The 22,003-nt window shown below is 34.2% G+C and overlaps 2 protein-coding genes across 3 annotated transcripts in view; one reads left to right on the forward strand and one right to left on the reverse strand.

Moving 5' to 3' along the window:
- The first annotated feature begins 10,829 nt into the window (after nt 1-10,829).
- malb (mal, T cell differentiation protein (MAL blood group) b) lies at nt 10,830-14,764 on the forward strand. 2 transcript variants are annotated; one of them, NM_001004625.2, is made up of 4 exons: nt 10,830-10,954; nt 12,446-12,613; nt 12,690-12,836; nt 14,288-14,764. In NM_001004625.2, the coding sequence occupies exons 1-4, from the start codon at nt 10,865-10,867 to the stop codon at nt 14,360-14,362; spliced, it is 480 nt and encodes a 159-aa protein (NP_001004625.2). In that variant the 5' UTR covers nt 10,830-10,864; the 3' UTR covers nt 14,363-14,764. The 2 variants fall into 2 exon arrangements, with proteins under 2 accessions (NP_001004625.2, NP_001017686.2); NM_001017686.2 differs by lacking the exon at nt 12,690-12,836.
- Nucleotides 14,765-16,340: 1,576 nt separating this feature from the next.
- mrps5 (mitochondrial ribosomal protein S5) overlaps nt 16,341-22,003 on the reverse strand; it is a 31,296-nt gene continuing 25,633 nt past the window's right edge. The window contains 6 exon segments of the mRNA NM_001076596.1: nt 16,341-16,833; nt 18,151-18,287; nt 19,128-19,190; nt 19,988-20,045; nt 20,261-20,307; nt 21,669-21,759. Coding sequence (NP_001070064.1) covers nt 16,609-16,833; nt 18,151-18,287; nt 19,128-19,190; nt 19,988-20,045; nt 20,261-20,307; nt 21,669-21,759 — 621 coding nt within the window. The 3' untranslated portion in view covers nt 16,341-16,608.

Raw genomic sequence — 22,003 nt, forward strand, 5'->3', positions numbered from 1 at the left:
GCAAAGTTTCTGATTAGTTTACCCACAGGCCATCCAAGATATTGGTGACTCTTTTCTTCAGTTGAACATTAACTTGTTCGCTACCAGCACTTGACAACTCTCAGAGAGATTTAGTATGATAATAACTATGTTTATGGCAGTATTGATGTGTTTAGTCTTGGTGGCATAAATCTGCTATGCTGCTGCTGCTATTTTTGTAATTGTGCAGAGCAAGTAATTAAAGTTTTTACTGCCAGTTTATTCATGCCGGTGACCATATTTCATGCCAAGTATATTCGAAATGTGCTGCAAATTTGCTAGTGCAAACTACATGAAGGTATATTTAATTGAAGTTTATGTATAAACAAATTTCGAGAGGATCACGTGCTTATGATTGATAGCAGCTGACCCGCATTATCTAATTTACTACGATCTAATCAGATGACTCCTAAACTACTATAAATACCCTGGGGTTTATTCCATTGCTATCTTCGTTTTAAAGAGTCCCCCCTTCCTCCCCTACTCCTCCTTCTTAGATGGGTGACACGGTGGCCCAGTGCCTAGCACTGTCGCCTCACAGCAAGAATGTCTCTGGTTCCTGGCTTTACCAAAACTAGCAGACATTTCTGTGTGGAGTTTGCACTTCTCCCCATGCTCACGTGGGTTTCCCCCGGGTTCCCCGGTTTCCTCCCACCGCCTAAAAACATGCAATTAAGTCAATTGAACAATCCAAATTGTCAACATAGACACGCTTCTAGTTAGTAATTAATTTCAAGAGCATTCACTTGCTACAGCAGGGGAGTCCTCGAGATCTACCTGAGCTCAAACTCCCCTCCCGCCTTGCAACGAGAGGGAGCTCAGGGCTCTCTCCCGGGACAGCATGCCAAACAAGCTTTTATAATTAATCATCAGCTAAGTGTGAACTCTTGAAATGTTAAGGAGCAAACCCAGTGGCTGCTGAGGCGACAACAACCAGTCACCTGCACCATGTAGTTGGAATCAGACTCGATAGAATGTACTGTATTAGCCTGTGCACCCATAGAGTTTCATGACAGCTTTGTATATATACAAGCAAAAGACGATGAATACCTAAGGCTCCTAATAATATGATATGATCTTCTGATGTGATTTCTTTATTTATCTTTAGTGGATCATAAAAACACATTGAATTTTACTTTTGTTGCATGTATTTTTTTTTTTTACCACCAAAGTATATATTGACTTTCAGCTGCAAAAAAACAAAAAAAAAAAAAACTTATTACATACTTCTGAAGCAAAACAAGTCATCTGGATGGCCTGAAGATTATTAGGTGAACTATCCATTTAGGCAATATTGGAGTTTTTTATTTGATAATGTATTTTTTCACATATATCAAGGTGCTCACATTGTGGACAAATTTGTCTTTATACAGTTTGCATCATAAATGGGGTGTATAATGTTCCAAATCTGTCTATTGGCACTTGATGGTGAATCAGTGAATGGTGGAAACTGAATGGTGATCAGTAGAAATAAAGTTTTGTTTTGGCTGGTAGTTGACTGTTTCTACAAAGCTGTGACGTCACATGCAAACTATTAATAATTGTGCAGTCAACCTATGAGATAAAAACTTAAGTCACAAAAAAATGAAACCCACTAACTAATTTTCAAATGCATTCAAATTTCCACATAATGTTCTAGAACAAAATATATTACTAAACAAATGAGTGTTGTTAATGGAGTATGAAAATGAGTAGCCTAATAGGTAGAAATGAGAAGCAAAATACATGGTTTTAGGTTTAAACTTTGAGTTGCTTGTGCATTTAAGGAAGGGTTTACGGAAAGGGAATTGGTTTGGATACAAGCTGTTAATTACAGTTAAGAACAAGTCTATGTACATGTCCCCAAACTGAATGTGAGTGAGTGTTTTGCTCACTTGTTTAGGATTTGCAAATAGACAAAGATATGCAAACCATCAAACTTATATTTACACAAACATTTCTTGATGCAATACACTTTCCAGAAATAAAACATTTCTGTGTGATTTTAGGCAGAAAATATACAACACGAGCTGCACTAACACATAAATCCACAATGTTTCTTTTTCTAATATTTAATTCAATTCAATTCAGCTTTATTTGCATAGCGCTTTTACAATGTAGATTGTGTCAAAGCAGCTTCACATAAATGGTCATAGTAACTGGAACAGTGTAGTTCAGTTTTTAGTGTTTAAGTTCAGTTCAGTTCAGTTTAGCTCAGTTCAGTGTGATTTAATCATTACTGAGAGTTGAAACACTGAAGAGCAAATTCATCAATGCGTAGCTCTACCAATCCTGAACCATGCGAGCCAGTGGCGACAGCGGAGAGGGGAAAAAAAACTTCACCAAATAGGAGTGAAGAAAAAAAACCTTGAGAGAACCAGACTCAGTTGGGCACGACCATTTTAATTTCTCCGCTAGCCAAAAGTCTTGTACAGAGCTTCAGTCACCGTGGTGGAGGCTGGAAGATGGCCTCAGCGAAGACTCATCTGTCCCTGGAGCGTCGCTGGAATCAGACTCATGTTCTCCACTCCCCATGACCATGAGCGCAGCATCAGCTCAGGATATGGCCTGGTCCCGGATATGGAATCCTTGGGATCATCTCGTCGCTGGTCTTGGACGTTATCAGGAAGGCTATTCCAGAGTGTAGGAGCCATGAAAGAGAAGGCTCGACCTCCTTTACTCGATTTTGCTATTATAGGTACTACCAGAAGCCCTGAGTTTTGAGATCTTAAAGAGCGAGTTGGATTGTAGCGAGACAGAAGGTTGGTTAGATAAACAGGAGCTAGATTATTTTGAGCTTTATAGGTGAGAAGTAATATTTTAAATTCAATACGAAACTTAACAGGCAGCCAGTGTAAGGAGGATAAAATTGGGGTGATATGATCATATTTTCTAGAACTGGTCAGAACTCTGGCAGCTGCATTTTGTACTAATTGAAGTTCGTTAATAGAGGATGCTGGGCAGCCAGCAAATAGAGCATTACAGTAATCCAGCCTCGAAGTCATAAAAGCATGGACTAGCTTTTCTGCATCTGTGATGGATAGCATATTTCGTAATATGGTTCCCAACATGCATCCATGTTTCATCATCCCAAACACAGGTCCCTTCCTGCATCCAGTCTTAACCCTGTCTCATTCCTGCACTTAATGGCATTATCCATCTGGCTTTGCATTACAACCTGCAACTCCTGGACAGCTCTTACATGCTTGCAAACTTATGTCATGCTTTCAATTACTACCATTACTTTTTTTTTTTTTGTGGGTAGTAAATATAGCTTAAGTATATATAATAAAGTGTATCATAGTGCCAGTATTGCAAAAACAAAGTCTGCATGGATTCCAGCTGTATAAATGTAAATACAACAAAAGGCAAGCCCACTGTTCCTCATAACTGCTAAAAGAAAATCTACAATATTGTTTCTGTGAAGGGTGTATTTTTATAACATAATGCTGTTGCTTTATGCATACATATTATTAAGATTGTTTCCTTTTTTTGTCAGTGCCTGCACCAAGACAGTGACATTAGCACAGTATTTTTAGTATTTCAGTGTTCAAACATTGAGTTATTGAGCATTTGCAATGCACAGAGGAAACATTTCTTTTCCTAAGATCTAATCTGACCAGTTCTTCTTAAAACACCAAATTGTTTGTAGAAGCCCAATTAGAATAATGAGATGTGCAAATATTGCAGAAAGCAGGATAAAGAGGAAGACTAAAGTCAAGCAAAGTGTTTAAAGACCCATTCACAACCAAGACTAATTGTTCTTACACTCTTAGAAATAAAGGTACGCGAGCTGTCACCTTTTCAAAAGGCACAAATTTGTGCCTGAAAGGTCCATATTAATACCTCAATGGTACAAATTAGTATCTAAAAAGTACAAAAGGGTTCCTCTTAAATTTTTTAGGTACTAATATATACTTTTTAGGTAAAGGAATTCCAGCGTTATGGATGTGACATTTGCGGTAGAAACTCAAAACATAAATTCGCATAGAAAGTATATGTTAACATTATATTGAAACATCTGTTTGTATTTTCCAGAACATCTGACCACAGCGTTATGGGATCAGAAAAATATCAATCTGTAAACATGCTTTGTACTTTAAATGTGGAAAATAAACATGTGTTATGAACGTGACAAAAAAGTCTACAGGTTTACAGTATACAACATACTTTGTAGAAATTCTATGAATTAAACAGCACAACCCAAAAGAAACAACAATAATTAAAAGGATAAGAGTTGGCTCTCTATTAAACAAAAATGATTGATTTCATTTAATTTAATATTTTTACATCTATGAGGAAAAAGTGTCATTATGGATGTGACATCTCTCCGTTATGGATGTGACGGATGTGAAATTTCTACTTGTGTGACATTGGTAAATCAAATAGAATAGTTTGAAAACATTGACAGAGACATTTTTGAGTTTTTCTAAAGTACTGTAAAATACTTGCTTACAAAAAAATGCTGAAACGGTTTCCGGATTTAGGTGAAAACGTCATTTTTTTCATGGCAAGGTTGACATTTGCATGGAATTGCTCTGTATCAATATGAACCCTTAAGTACAAAAGTGTACCTTATGAAAAGGTATCTCCCTGGTGACAGCTGATGTATATTAATTTCTGAGAGTGTGTTACGACTTCTTGATGTTACATTAGGAACTGAAGTAACATTTATATTGTGACAATTTTGTGTAATATGGAAGAAGAAGAAAAGCATGCATCAACCAAAATACCGCCAAAAAAGAGAATAATTTATTTTACAAAAATCAAAGATAAACAGAAAATAGTAATTATAAAGAAGAATATAGATAACAACAAATAACCACAAAAGGTAAATTTTATACAATTTATAATAACAAATATAATAATCCAAAAACAATAAACCCGGCCGGGGAACAGGACAAAAGTGGCGCTGAAAGAAAAGAAAATAACAAAACAAAAAATCAAACTAACTCAGTAGAACCCTTTTACCAAACTGAAAACACAATCATCGAAAGCAAGTCTTCGACACTTACACACCCTAGCTACCTACTCTAAACTTAACCAAACAAAAAATACAAAGCCAGCGCTCACTTCTAAACCTGGTGTGTCTATACACAGGCTTGCTAGGTAATGTAAGGATGTACGTCACGTGACATCTACTTCTCCAAATCCCCTGGGGAAAACAAAGAATATCGGCAAATAATGTCTAATGAAGAATAAAAAGAAAATGAATGTAAATAAACAAGATGGCAATAACAACTTTGGCAAAGCAATATTAAGTACCAAAAACAAAAGAAATAACGGGATAATATAATAGCAGAGTCCGAAAAATTATATATATATATATATATATATATATATATATATATATATATATATATATATATATATATATACTGCCTATTTTACTGCTGGTGGCCTCAGAGTTTGAATTAATGACAGAATAAATCTCAGGGTTTAAGGAAGAATAACACTAAAGATTACAGACATCATCTCCATTTAAATGGTTTGCAATTTTTTGCAATTTTTATTAAGTTTACAATTAATTTCATGTGTGTCATGAGTCAAGGGAGTTACTTTTTTTTTAAACGTTTCAGATTAACCCCGCTAATCAAATTTTATTGTATTACACACCTTGACAATTTTATATTTGTACTCTATATATAACTGCTAAGAAAATCTAAGAGACTATATAGGACATTGTGTTTTTGACTGTTGCTTAAGCATGACAAAAGTTGTGAACAGAAAAAAACTGAATTAAAGTGAATTGTTTTATAATTGTATGTTTCCTTTTTGAGCCTATTCATAGAGGTTATTGTGCTTAAAGATGGCTTCTTAGCAGTGCTTTTGGTGCATAGGAGTAAAATCATGTTAAACTAAATGAAAATGTGAAATGACACTACAGCAACTAGTCGTGACAGCAAAGTAATCAGGAATATCAGCTTTTACAAGGTAAACCCTTCCCGTTTTTTGTAGTTTGTAAAACTAGTAAAACGATGCTTTTTTCAACAATGTTTCATGCAAATGATCTTCCATTTGCTGACATGTTTAATACATGTCAGTACAGACAGGTAACATGACACTTTTAAATCTAGATACTGTACTAAAAATATCAAATCTAGTTTTTGAAAAAGGTAACCACTTGTTTTTTTGTCATTCAATCTGACCTGAATGAAAGAAGTAATAATGTAAAACTGTTAAATGCATATTAATTGTTTTCTTTTTTTTTATTATTTTCCTTTTTTCAGACAAGTATACCACTAATAATGTTAGTATAAAAACTGTACTTTGTATGTATTTGATGTATATCCAGCTAGATCTAGACAAAAAAAAAACTAGTAGACAACATTGATGTTGACAGATGTGAATGTAAAAGCAGATCATTTTCCCCAAACATATCCACTGATTATTGTTATTCCCCAAGGTCACGTGGTGTTATAAGGTATTGTGCCATGCCCATTGAATGATAACAGCAACATAGACAGAGAAATATCCTGTGGACCTAGATGACGGAGGCACAAAATTTATTCTCAATTAAATACTGTATCCAAGCTGAGGTATTAAAATAATTGTTTTAAAAAAAAGTGTCAATCCTGTGAAATCACAAAGCGAAATATTCTCGGAACTTTGGCTAATGTCAACATTTACAGAAAAAAAATTCCAGTAACGTTAGTATAATGTTTGTTGTTCTTTTAGTGTTTAGGCTTTTAACAAAGTAGCTTGTCAGTAATAAAAATAGCAGAAACAGTTATGGAAACTGTTGAGAGCTCAGATTCCACTGTAAAAGAGCTCTTGAAGACAACAGTGTGGTTTTATTAGATGACGGCATTTAGAACTGTTCCTTAAGCGCCAGTGTTCTGCCAAATTGACTTGAATTGTGTATGTTTTAGTTCTACCTATTTTTATTCATGTTTGTATGAGTGACTTTATGTCATTTTTTTCAAGGTGTTTGGGAGATTAGCAGAATCCTCAAGGCTGAATAATGCTTGTGCCCCTAAATTCTGCAAATTCTTCATCACTTTATAATTCTTCATACATTGTAAAAAAAAATGCTGTTTGTTCAAACTACTTATTTAAAATGAGCTAAAACAACAAATTTCTTGAGGCGACTTATCTTTTATGTTCAATCCCCTTGAATATGTTGTTAATTGATTTGTGTTGGGAAAACATAAATGAATTGTGTGAAATCTTGCATTTTACCAGTGTATTTATTACTAAGATAAACTGTGTCCACTGTCCAGCCATGTTTGGAACACACAAACGTGGACAGGTGCGAGTCTTGTTCATAGCCTAAATGCTTTAATAATGGAGGTAATATATCTGGAGGTGGTGACTTTCATTGTTACGTCACTGATGGATTCATGCAATTACCACTGCCAAACCACAAATAAGCAAATAACAGCAGATTAACTGAGATATTGGTTTTTTTTATGAAGGATATAACGATGAGCAGAACATATTTTGTAATGTTTAAAAATTTTTGCATCTAAACCATAATCATTATCCTTTTATGGTGATGAGACTGATTTAATAGAAGTATTTGAAATTCAAATAACCTAAAAGCAGCTAATTAATTATTCATTTACTTTACATGTGAGAATAGTGGTTGTTTTTTTTGTTTGTTTTTTTTTTTTTTTGCTGAATGCAGTGTTGTGATGACATTGTTGAATACTGTTTTGAAAGACTTACAAGATGTTGCCATACTCTGTAAATCAGATGTTTAATAATGCTTAATAACTTCCTGCTTTTGTACATTGTGTATAAAACATATCTACGAACTTACAAACCTCAAAGTCCACCCCAAACTGACATATAAATATAAATCCCTTTTAAAGAACTACAACAAACTGTTCGTTTGGACTAAAGCATTGTTTTCCATTACATCATCATTAAATTAAATCCCAGCTGTGGAGATTTGAATGGTTAGGGGGTTCACAATACAAGAATAACGTAACCACTGTGATATGTCTAACAATACCTTTTGTTCAGTATGTGTTGTTTTAAAGTTTTGCCCAATCCTCTTGATCAAAATTATCAGCACAAATTGATTATTTTGTGACGCCTGATTTTCTGATTTGTCATTGAAACAGCTTATTGAGTAACATATTTGTTGCTGCCATGTTAGTGTGCACTGTGGTGGAGAGATTAGAGTTGCTGGATATATAACACGTCAATTCATCAACTTCTCCAAAAATACAGGAAAGTAAGTTGCTGTTTAATCTTGTGAAGAATAGAGTAAATGTACTAGCAACAGTGTGTATCTAAAATGATTATAATTGCATCTTCCATTGACATTAAGATACATTTTACAATCACAAATGCTTTGCTTTGCTAGTACATGTGTATTCAAATGTCTGCAACCCCAAACAAACATTATTTTTTTGAAAACACTGATATGTTTTGATATTTGACAAGCAATGTTCTAATCTTTCTCTGGCTCAGTGCCAGCCATCGTGGGAAAGCAAATTTAAATTTCACATGACGCACAGAATGCTTTAAACCAGGGGTGTCAAACTCAGTTCCTGGAGGGTCACAACCCTGTAGAGTTCAGTTCCAACCCTGCTCCAAAACACAAAACATGTAGCTCTCAAAAAATGCTTGAAAGATTTAACTAGCTGGATCAGGTGTGTTTTTCATTAGCGTTGCAGTGGCCCAACTCAGTTTGACACTAGCACTGTAATCACACCGGTGTTGTATATTCCAGAGAAAAGCTTATAGACAAATCACACTGGTATGATAGTACTCATACAGCAGAGCTCATGGAACTTGCTGCTATGACAAGAGGTGTGGCATTATTGAAACAATCACAATGCACTGGGACAGCAAACCAATCACAACACATTACATTTTTGAAGGCAACCGAGAACTAATCCCTTTCGCTATATAAGCAAACCTGCGATCGTTGAGTGCGTGAAGTGTCCATCATTCCACACATCATTTTACCGGCTGAATGAGTGCATCATCTGGGTAATTAAAGTGCACTTATTATTTTTAGAGTTTTCCGTGTGAACACACTACCTACACTATTTATACTACAAAATGGCGTAGAATAGTGCATAAGTATGCGATTTGGGACGCAGCTAGTGACTGCAAGTCAGTTTTGAGGAAAACACGACATGGGGTTACATGTAAGAGGGTGTTACAATTAAGCCATGCACTGTTGGACACTAACTAAACCAACAATAATTTTTTAATTATTAGTGTATTGTTTGAGACTTTTTATATAATTTTTTTTTTAAATAGAAAACATTATTTAATAGGAAAAAAAAAGTTTTAATCGCTAATAATGCAAATAAATACATTGGATCATAATGGATAATAATGCAAATAAATCCAATTGTGTTTATCCAACGTAATCTCACGGCAATTCGTAACTTTTTAATTAGTGGCTAATTCGTATGAACTCGTACAATCTAATTCGTACAATTTAGTACGATTTGCTCACCACTCACTGATGGTTGGGGTTAGTGGTGGGGTTAGGTGCCAGGCCCCCTTTTTAAAATCGTACATTTTCGTACAACTGCACTCGTACGAATTCGTATGAATTAGCCACTAAACTGACAAAACGTAAAATACGTTTCCTCATGAGATCAGGCTGGTTTATTCAACAGATAAATGCATAAATAAACATACCGTGCTATATATGTACAATTGGGAAAAAAAAATGCTACTAAGAAGGGCGACGCGGTAGCACAGTCGGTAGTGCTGTCGCCTCACAGCAAGAAGGTCGCTGGTTCGAGCCTTTGCTGGGTCAGTTGGCGTTTCTGTGTGGAGTTTTCATGTTCTCCCCGTGTTCACGTGGGTTTCCTTCAGGTGCTCTGGTTTCCCCCCCAGTCCAAAGACATGCAGTACAGGTGAATTGGCTTGGCTAAATTGTCCGTAGTGTATATGTGTGTGAATGAGCGTGTATGAATGTTTCCCAGAGATGGGTTGCAGCTGGAAGGGCATCCGCTGCATAAGACATGTGCTGGATAAGTTTAATTCCGCTGTAGCGGTTTAATAAAGGGACTAAGGCAAAAAGAAAATAAATGAATGAATGAATGAATAGCTACTGAGGAAATACACTAAAGTAAACTGAATTTAAATTAATTGTTTGAAATCTGACATTTTAAGCACGTTACAACTAACCCTATGTCTTTTACAATTCGCCCCGCAGGTGGGGTAAATAGTAACACTTTTAATCTTGGCCCTTTGGCAATACTGCACAGAAACCATAGATCTGGCGATCATCTTTTAGTGCTCATTTGTAGGAGAGACTTGTGTGTTGCTAATAAAAAAAATATATGGTTTGTCTAACCTATTAATTTGTTCATTATTTGACCAAAACCAAAAAGTGTTACCATGTACCACTTGTGTGCCACGCTCTCTCCTATTTTACCAATAACGTAAGGGTCATGTACATACAAGTATTAGGCTTCAGCTTAATTGACCTCACCCATATTTTTATACATGTTTATTTAAAGTTACGATGTTGACATTGTTGAAAGCTATGCCCTTGAAGAGAAAGAGGACACTCCTTGTCCATATCAACTGCTGTTTTCTACACAGCTAACTGTTTGAGCCCAGCTTAATGCTCTTGGCAAACAGCTATATGGTTACACGAGTGTGTCTATGTATTTGTGAACACCTGAGCTGACTGACCTGTTCATTATTACTCAACCTGTTGCCACACTGCACCCACAAACACAAAGCCCGCGTTCCTCATCCTCTCACCCCGACGTTCAGGGAAAGTGGAGCGGCCCGCTGCTCTCCTCACGGAGGGTGTGTCCACACGGAAGCTTTGGTAATGGCAGGGCTGGTTTTTCAGGTTTTTGGACATTGAAAAGACGCGCCCGTGACTCCGTTAGCCCATTCATTCCCTTTAGCGGATAGCGGGAGCGCGACGATGGCAGCAGCCACGCAGCAGATATCGAGTTTGCCCAGCGGACTCGCAATCTGCACCACCGCACCGGACATCCTCTACCTGCCCGAACTGGTGCGTGAACTCCACATTTGATGCTGAAATTGTAGTTTGATCTATTTATTGTCAAATATGGGACTTTATTTATTTATTTATTTTAACCCCCTTTTTTTGTACGTTTTTCTACGTGTTTTTAATTTCGGACTAATTTATAATTTTAAATATGTGTTTGTGTTTTGTTTGTTTACTTATTTTTTTAAACAAGAACAAAAACGAAAGGCAAAATGCCATCCAGCTTACCTTTACTGTTTAACATTATTTTAATGAATGTTGAAAAATTGATGGCAGCCATTGACTTTTATACATATTATGGTTGTGTGGCTACGTTTTCGGACATTCTTCAAAATATCCTTTTTTTGTGTTCACTTTGGTGGCACTATGGATTTAAATGAATGCTCTGTTTTATTAAATTATTTAAAATAGGCTATTTCTGTTTATGGTTTAAACGTTTTTATATTTCAACAGTTCAAGGTAAAGTTGACAGGTTTGAAGCGTTCCACAACCACCTTATTTTCTTTTATTTAACTTTACTTTTATTTTTATATGTCGAAAAGACAATATTAGAGAAGCTTTTTTTAACATTACATTTAACATTTTTACATTAGTTTAAATTCAAATTATAAGTTTTATTTTATACACTTCTATTGATCTTTGGTCTTTTTAAACTGTTTTTCCGTATTAGCTACGGATTTTATTTAAAAATCCTACCTGCCTTCCTATAGTAAAATAGCCTAATTAAATGAATATGCTTTTTGCTATTATCATACTATTATTATGATGATGTTGTAGTAATTGGCTGCGGGTTTTCTTACGCGAGGTCTCTGTCCAGCACCTCCACAACACAATTTGACACCGAGGTTAATGTGGGACATACAATACTTCGCCCACAGATCAAACGAGCATGCATTAAACTGTGACGAAGTACCAGAGAATGTTATTTGAAAAGGGGAAGTTTGTTTTGCAGTTCTGGTTCTTGTTTGAGCTCAGAAGGAGATTTGAAGGACAGGGATGTAAGCCCAGGTCATCAGCGAAAATGAAAGAAGAATTTAAGTTGGCAACAAATTGATTGTGACAAACATTTAACGTTATCTTTGCTTGTTTATTTAGTGGTCACTGAAATATAATGACCTTTCAATGACATAGAACTCGGTTGTATTTGATTCTTGTGAAAGTAATTGGCCATGCATGGGTGTGTCAGAGAGTAGGGGGCGGGTGTGTGTTTGTGAGTGTGTGTGTGTGTGTGTGGGGGGGGGGGTTGGGGGGAGGGGGTGGGGGGGCAGTGCTGGCGAGTTAAAATTGTCAGTTGATCTTCTTTTGATTTTATATGTCCTGACCAGGTGAACTGTTAATTATTAACAGACGTGTTATGACTAACCAGCTAATTAGCTAAATTCAAAGGTTTATTTCTGGTTATTTGTTTGGTTTCAATAATAACTGTGCTAATAATAATAAATACATGTACAAATGACTCTACTGAATTGTCTTATGTGTGTGCTTGTCCTACAGGTGTTTGGAGGGCTAGTTTGGATACTGGTGGCATCCACACTCGTATCCCCTGCAAACCCTCTGGGATGGGTGATGTTTGTATCAGTCTTCTGCTTTGTCATGACCTTCCTCTGGCTCATCCTCTTCGCCTGCGGAGTCCACAAAAACAGCAGTGCCTGGGCTGCAGCGGTAAGCAGAAAGTAGATTATAGGCTATGACTTCATGTATATCATATATATGATTGTATTGTATCATTTGTGTGCAGGACTTTATTTACCATCTGATTGCTGTTGTGTTCTATCTGAGCGCCTCAGTGATCCTAGCCTATATAACAATCGTCATGAAAGAATTGAGTACAGGGACTGTAACCATGTATCCCTTCAAGTACTATCAAATCGACATCTCAGCAGTGGTAAGCACAAACTGCACACATTATTGGTACTGACATCCATGCTCTTTTTCTTTAATATACTTTCTCTGCATTTATCAAATGCTCACTAAAATAGTTAATTCGCTCTCTCTTAAGCCATCCAAAAGCAGGTGACTCTTCTTCTACAGTAGAAGATTTTTGGATTAAACTGTATGTTGGCAGTTTATGAAAAGTCAGTCTCTCTGACTGAGATGTCATATTTTTAATGGGCAGCAATATTCAAGATAAGCACATCCCTTTTGATGAACAATACAACATGAATCTTCCCACTCCGAGTAAGCTAACAGCATTAGTTTACTCAAGAGCAGAGAGGCCCAAACTAGGACCCGAGGGCCATAGTTTGCCCATAGTAACCTTTGATTTGGCCCACCAACCAATCCGATGGGGACAATTGATGGGGAAGGTTGGGGCGAATCCCTAAACAGAAATCGTCATTTCTAATTTAACATAACCATTTGTTTGTTTGTTTGTTTAATTGCTGAGCTACGAAAAAGCAAAACCGTAATTAATTGTTTCAAATAAATGTTGTGAATTATTTTATATTTTTATGTTTACAGATATATATGTGGCTTGTTGCTAAAAACAGGACACATATATTATTTAATATTTTATTGTAAAAAAAAATCATAAAACTCCATTGTGTTATAAATGAGATTGTTTATGGTTTTATTGTAAGAAGTACATTTTGAAGTATGTCCGATAATATTTTTTCTTCTGGAGAAAGTCATATTTGTTTTATTTCGGCTAAAATAAAAGCAGTTTAAATTTTTTTTTTAAATGATTAAAATTATTAGCCCCTTTAAGCTAATTATGCTATTAATGACTTTTTACTGTATATAAATATATATAATAAGATATATAATAAATATATATAATAAGTATTTTTCTCTATATATTTTAACTATTATTAAATTAATAAGTTAGAATGGCAGCTTTATTGTAATACAGTTTAATATAAAGAGTTCGGCCTGTCACCCTCAATCAAGTTTGGCTTTGGGCCCTTCATAGGAAAAAGGTTTGGCCACTCCTGCTCAAGAGGCTGTAGAATAAAGGTAGTATTTGTTGTAAAAAAAAATCACAACCAGATACTTCCAGCTTCTAATGTTATTGTTATAATATTAAGCTATTGTTTTGACTGTATATCTGTATATTTTGGCCTGTTGATATGAAGCGCATCACCAAGGACCGCTTGGTGTTTTACCTAAAAATGTTTTTTTTTTTACCTATAGATTTTGTCAAAAGTCACCCACATATAAGATGGCCTGAGAAATTGAGAGCAATCTTTAATTTTAGGTTGAACTACCCCTTTAATGTTAATAATTATTATTTTTTTTAAATAATAAACACTTTTAACTGTAACAACGTTCCATTTTTAAACATATTTTAAAGTTAAAATCAGATGTTTGACTGAATTTTGACTTTCTCTTCCTCAGGTGTTCTCGCATATTGCCACATTGCTTTACTTCATCCACTGCATCCTTTCTGCTGTGCGGTGGAAGTCTTTCTAATCAAAAATTCAGGACAAAAGGAAATCCTTTTGATGATCATTTTAATAATTTGCAAATAAACTGTCAAACCACTGGGGATACGAGGCAAAATCAGGAATTATTTCTGGCTGCCATCTACTCCACACACCACAACAACTATGATATGGAATAAACCTACTTTACTTTTCATACTATATCAGTCAGATCTTACTGATTATCTTATTATGATGCTTTTTTTTATATTTGGGGGAAGGTAAACTTTTTTAAATCTGTAGCCTATGTGATAATGCCCAGTGTATATGGAAAAAGCAACAGCATGGGTTTTGTACACTTCTTGTACCTTTGTAAGAGATAAATGAGTTTTGTATATTTAGCTACTACACACTACGAACAAAATATTTTAATAAAAGAATATGAACCAGACAACATTCTCTGTGTAATAATTCCTAGTAACCTCTCACGGACAAGCAATAAGATGTTACATCGGTGCTTTACACGAGTAAACACGAGTTTACACGAGCCTGCATTATAACATATCTGTATTTGTTAAGTTTACTTCACTGCATAACAAAGTAGTTTTAATAGCTCACCTTTCATACAAAACATGTTTTCCTAGTTTAAAATAATGGTTGTCACCATCTCTAAAGCATTAACTGGTGAACAATTCTTCAAGATTTGTTTTTCTCCACTTAACAATTTATTTTTAGAATTTGAGTTATGAACACTGATTCAAATGATCTAATCCAGTAGTGTCCAAACTCGGTCCTGGAGGGCCGATGTCCTGCAAAGTTTAGTTTCAACCCCAATTAGACACACCTGAGCCAGCCAATCAAGCTATTTCTAGATATACTAGAAACTTCCAGGACACCCCTGATCTAATCTGAGCTAGTTGACAGTAAAGAATTATTCAAAATGAGTCCCGTATTAATCATGACTCTGTTGTTGGTGTATGTGATTCTTTAATGACATTTCTATTAGCTTCAGAACCTTATGATAGGCTATATTACTTTAAGTGCACTTGAAAAATATCCAGTTTATCAGTGGTAGTTTAAATCTACAATTTGGTTGCAGATTAAAATAGGCAAAACAAGCATCCACTGGTCAGTCCTTAAGCCAAGACAGCAATTAATTGTGTGTATTAATAAAATTAATGGAAAAGATTAAATATAAAGATATCCACATTCACTTAAAAACTTAATGAAAGAAATACTCTATCATCCATCAACTTTAACATTAGCGTTTACATTTAATTCAGTCAGGTTTTCGTTTCTAAATAAAGTTTTGAAAATGTTACTAACAAAATACTAAAAAAACAAAAAAAAAAAACAACTAACTGTATTTAAACCAAATAAGATGATATAGTCGAATAAAATATCACACCAGAGAAGGCGTCATTTGGATCAATGGAATTAAAACCAAGTTTGATCAAATGCATTAACTAAGTTCTAAATTATCTTAATTCTGTGCAAATCTTTAATAATGTTATGAATCATTTGTTGCTCATTCATGAAGACCAAATGAATCGACTCTCTCCAAACAATAAAGACCTCTCATCACTGAAAACGCTTATCCAGACCATGCGAATTCCTAAATGAAAAATTTTGTTTTTAAATGTCAAAATGTTTGTATTTTGTGTTAAAATTTGCAAAATTTCATGTAACTAAAAACTGTTTAAAAGCAAATATTAAGATATTAAAATAACTCATAAAAATGGCCAAAAGTACACAGTAGTTGCTTTAATTTGGCGTAACTTGCTGCTTTTTTCAGAGGATATGTTTGTTCTTAATTATTTCATTTTATTTTGAGGGGATAGTGGGAAGATAAGAAAACTAAGACTGTCTGTAATTTCTCTATTCTGAACTATATACTACTATGCATAGTCTTGTAAAGAACAATTAAAAAACAAACAAACAAACAACTAAATAGCATCGTCGTTTTTTTGCCCTCTGTCTCACACTCTTTGTGTATGGCCTTTTATAATAGGAAACATAAGCAAAGTGGGTTTATTTGATTTATTGGTGCTCTTACTTTTGTAAGTCATGTGCAGGTGGGTAAAAACAAAGCCTCTCTTTATTCATACACCTCTTTTATGAACGAGCAACATATAAACAAACATTTCTGCCAAGTATGTTGCGTTTCTATACCTTTTACCATGGGGAAGAAATGTTAGTTTGGCAAGATGATTCCAGTTCAAGACCTCAACACATTACCCTCCAGACTCAAGAAGCCTTCAGTGTGGTTTTCAGAATGTCATACCGTAGTTCAGCTCAAGAGATTGTCCTCTTAACCCCTGCCCATATGGATTTCTTAACACCCTGCAAGGCCTTCACATCAGCCCAGTGCAGACGCGTGTTGGGCACTTCATCCTCCACTTCAGGATCCTGACGGGCGCCAAGCTGCGGTCGTGCCACCACGATGGGCAGAGGGCCCTGTTCAGCCCTGAACTCAACCACATTCAGCTGCTTTTTATCAGCTAGAGTCTGATGTGTCTCCTGTAATAACACAAGAGAGAGGAAGTCAGTTATTTGCCTGAAAAAAACATTTAGAGGCCATTAGTTTCCTGTGATTATCCACTTGGTATCCAACAGAATATTCTGTATGGAAAACAGGTACGTGCTCTGAAGATCGAACTACTTTAACCTTTTAAATCTCTTTCAATTAATTAGATTCTTGGACCACTGAGGTCAGACATTCATGAGTAAACATATAAACACTGGAGAGCTGCTTTATATTAGTAACTGAAGTCCAATGCTAATTGAAAGCAGCAGCATCACTGTTTGTATTAATCTTTAGTGGAGGAAAGCTACTTGCTTTAATGGCATCTAATTCAAATCAGCCACTTTTTAACTATTGGATAGAATAGTTATTTGCTTAATCATTACAATCAGTGCTGATCCAGGCCAGTCAGAATGACAATGTATGTAATTCTAATGCATCAGTTTGTTTTTTAATTCAAGTGTAAAGTAAACAATATGGACAATGATGAAATATTTCTGTTTTTAAATGCTTTTATTTATACATTTACTTTGTTTAGTTTTAAGATAATTACCTGTACCTGAGCAGTTTAGCACACCACCTGATGGCATCCTCACTTAAAATAAACAATGTACAAAATCGAACTAAAAAAAAAAAGATCTTTACCATGAGTATATTTGAGCCTTTAAAATGTGGAGGACCCGACCTTCTGCCATGAAAATATTTTAGTTTTTAATTTGTTTTGACTGCATTTTGGAGTATGAAATGCTTTCAGATATTGGTCTTTGAACAACATTCCCATCAGCTATCAATATGATTTTACTTTAAGAGTTAAAGTTATTCTGCATCTGAAATCACATAGTTCCATACTATATAGTACACTAAAAACAGTATGCAAGCAAAGAAGTACAGTATGTCCAAATTCATAGTATTCGAAAAACAGTATGCGAGAAGTACCCGGATGACCTACTAATTATGACAAGTTTCTGAAGTATGCTTCCGATGAACGTTACACTATCCCTAGATGCCTCGTGAGAGAATTCCTGAATGGGAGTAAAGTGACGAGTTCCATTCATATGCTCATACTATAAAGAACATACTTTTCTAATGGTCATGCAATAAATCCAAATTCAAATGTAGTACCTAAATAAAAAATAATAAATAAAGAAATAAATGTTTGCCAATGTTGTGATTATTTGGGAAAATAATCAGAAGATATTAATTTTAATGCAAAGATGCATTCACATTGGTCAAAACCACAGTGACTATATATAAAAAAAAACACTGCACAAAAGCATGCACTGATTGGCTTTGATGCTGCTGTAAGCTCTTACCTGACTGGCCAGGCCTTGGAAAAGAGCCCTGGTGATGTTAAGGAGGTTTACCGAGCCATCTACTTTTGCATACATATCCTTTATCCCAATCAGCTTGCAGAGAGTGATCACAGCCCGATGACAGCGCAGACCATAACCTGACATGAAGAAGAAAAAAAATGACAACCTCCTCTACATTTAGTTCATAATTATACGTCAATAGCAACAGGCTTCTATATGCTATTCAACAAAATAAATACACTGAGTATATATATGAACACCCTCACAAATCTCTTTTAAATTCATATTTTAAAAGGAAGCTATACAATATTATATTTGTGCATATACACATTAGATTAGTCAGTACTGAAACCAAATCTGCAGCTTATCTAACAAAATAACTTACGATAATGGTCCAAAAACTAGTACACCCAAATTGATATGTTATAGAAAATATTCAAATCAAATTTAAAAAGGAGAAAAAAAATCAAGAGAAGCAAAAAATAAAAAAGATTTAGTAGAAATTTTGTAGGTTGTAATTTTTTTTTGCAATGTTTTGCTTGAATTTAATTGTATTATTTTTCATATCTAAATATGTGAGGTGACTAAAATATTATTTTACTAAATATCTCAGTTTAATAAATCTGTTTAGCTTAAATGCACAAAAATATACAAAATCATTTAAATGTGCTAAAAACAAGTACAACATGTAATAAATATATATATATATATATATATATATATATATATATATATATATATATATATATATATATATATGTAATAAATATATATATATATGTAATAAATATATATGTAATATATATATATATATATATATATATATATATATATATATATATATATATATATATATATATATATATATATATATATATATATAGTGGGTTTTGTATGAAAGACAAAGTCGGATTGTGTGTGTATGTGTGTGTGTGTGTGTGTGTGTATGAATGTGTGTGTTTAGTCAAGTCTGTTACCTTTGTTTTGTTTCTTCATTCGAAGTGTGGTCTTTTTATACTTGGACTCAATGTCATGATATACTGCAATTGAAAATGAAGATTTGTGAAAAGAGGATGAAGACCATTTGTATCAAGAATTTTTAATAAATCGCGTATTATTGGAAATTCTGTGCTCAGTATTCTTTTTTTAAAATAACTGTTTTACTTTTCTCATATTCTATTTATTTATTAAAGGAATAAACTTCATTAATTCCTTTAATGAAGCTTGTGTGTAACAAATAATTTGGTGCTCAAAAATAGGTCCCATTATGACCAAATGTTAACAGATTTGCTGCTGAACATTTTTGTGGAAACAGTTTTATTTGAATTTTATTTTGTTATTTATTTATTTAAATGTTTTTCAATTATCAATATAATGCATTAATAAAAAAGCTTCATTTTGAAATCTTCTCACTGCAAACTGTTAAATGGTAGTGTATATAAAAATAATATAAAATAAACTAAGCTAATTATAATTAAATTAGGAAAAGGTTATTCAGAGCACATCTCCAAATTTTATTTAATTTGTACAAAAATTATAAAATAAAAAACATCACATCTTTAAAAAAAATTAAATTTCATCAAAATGCTTAAAATAGAATACAACAAAAATACTGTTAATAAATAATGTTGATTCATTTTGCATAAGCAGCAAAGCTGTTTTGACTATTGAGAATTTGATATATAAATCAGCAAGCCCTAAAACAGACTCTCACATAATACAAACAATAAAAACATGTAAACTACAGGTTCCATAAATGACCAATCCCCAAGACACAATCTACAATCCACAAGAGGTTTATGATGAGTGTTTTGTTATATGATACTCAGTGACTCACTTGTATAGTCATTGTATCTCTCGATGTAGTACAGATAATTCATGGCTCTGTTCTTTGCCTGTAAAATAAAGCATTTCATTGTAACCTGATCTAGTAACTCATGAACAATTCCTCTAAGTGCATCATGGGAGCTGAGCTCGTGGCCGCTTTCTGTCATTATTGTGTCCTTGAGCAAGTCATTTAACCTCAGGTTGCTTCAGGGAAAACTGATGCCTACAATTAGTGTCTGGTATGTGACTTTGGCTATGAATTAATGTGTGACTGTTGGCTTACTTTTCTGAGAGCGGCGGTCCGGTCTGCTGCTTTCCCCAGTGCAAACCCTGCAGTGAAGTGAACAAAACAGCCAATTAACCCTGATTATGGCTACTTTATTAAACTTTTGCCATGCTCCATATATTACAGACCTGAGATGTGCAAATCTGCATATTTGCTAAAGTTGTTTTTTTTTTTTTTTGCCTGAATAAGCCAAACTTAATAATGCACAGAGGCATACAGTTTTATCATATGTTTGATTTGTATAGCCTCACTTGATGCAGGGTGTAAAGTAGCTAGAGTATTAAAATAGTTAAGTAATTCTTTGAAATAATTTAAATATGTATAATTATTATATATTTTGTACTTTTAGACATAAAGGTCACTGTTGAGAGTGGCAATAATGGAACAGGGTGGGGCCAAGCTGGAGCGCTCACTCTATTCCCCCCGGCTCTGCAATGGTTGGGGAAATTGCAAATTGAACCAAAACAAATGATTACAATTGGCTTGAGATTGGCAATGAAAATTTCTGAATTGGAACCAGCAAAACCTGCAAATTTAATTTAAAAAATAAATAAATAAATAAATAAATAAATAAAGAGTGGCAATAACAAAAAAACATTACAAAAACTAAAGTGAAAAATATATTCATATATTAGAATACACAATATACATTTATTAAATTTCCTTCAGCTTACTACCTTATTCTTACTTACTTACCTTATTCATTAGGGGAATGAACCGCCAACTTACCCAGCATATGTTTTACACAGTGGATACCCTTCAAGCTGCAACCCAGTATTGGGAAACATCCATATACTCTCAGACACACTTATACACTAGTCAATTAAAATCACCTATACCATATGTATTTGGACTGTGGTGGAAACCAGAGCACCCTGAGGAAACCCATACAATAACATGCAAACTCCATACAGAAATGCCAACTGACCCAGCCTGGATGCAAACCAGCGGCCTTTTTACTCTGAGGCAACAGTGCTAACCACTGAGCCATTGTGTCGCCCAATACACAACATACGTGATAAAAATAATATTATATTTATATTTATAATAATAAACTAATATTAATAAACAAATATTACATTTATTATCTAAATAATTATTATTTAACATTATAAAAAATAATAATACATGATATTTCTCTCTCTCTCTCTCTCTGATTTTTAATTATATCACATAAAAACATTTTTAATTATGGTCAATTGATATTTTCTTTAAAAAAATCTTTAAATTAATGTTTAATATTTGCATTTGAAATAAAAATCTAAGACTTTTATATAATAAACAAAAATCAACATTTCACTCAAACCCGTCCCAAATAAATCTTGTAAATCCAGAAAGACTAACCATTTTCATGTACTGTCTTTATAATAATTGTCTTTATTATAATTGTTTCCATCAAATTTACCTGCGACTCCATTTCCATTGCCCACTGCCACCAAAGCACTGATGGATCTCTTCCTGCTCTCTTTGGGTGTAACAGTAAACACACTCTTGAGCTGTCAATCAAACAAACATTACATTTAATTGTTAATAACTGCAGTGAATCAGATACTGTACATGTACTTCCCTGACGCAGCCAGCAGGAGGCAGTAGAAACCTACTGTTAAATTATAATATGCTCCACTGAAACGTGTCTAAAATACTGCAGTCTGTCCCACACACAAACACACACACACATACACATACACAACCTCTCTGTGTGTGCACAGGCAGCAGATGTGTGTGTGTAACTGTATAACA

This window comes from Danio rerio, chromosome 17, assembly GCF_052040795.2.
Source record: "Danio rerio strain M-AB ecotype USA chromosome 17, GRCz13ab, whole genome shotgun sequence".
Lineage (NCBI taxonomy): Eukaryota > Metazoa > Chordata > Actinopteri > Cypriniformes > Danionidae > Danio > Danio rerio.

Coding starts and splice junctions, on each gene's coding strand:
- malb (NM_001004625.2), top strand. CDS start 10,865: ATGGCAGCAGCCACGCAGCAGATATCGAGTTTGCCCAGCGGACTCGCA. Junction 10,955..12,445: donor TCCTCTACCTGCCCGAACTG/GTGCGTGAACTC, acceptor CTTGTCCTACAG/GTGTTTGGAGGGCTAGTTTG. Junction 12,614..12,689: donor GCAGTGCCTGGGCTGCAGCG/GTAAGCAGAAAG, acceptor ATTTGTGTGCAG/GACTTTATTTACCATCTGAT.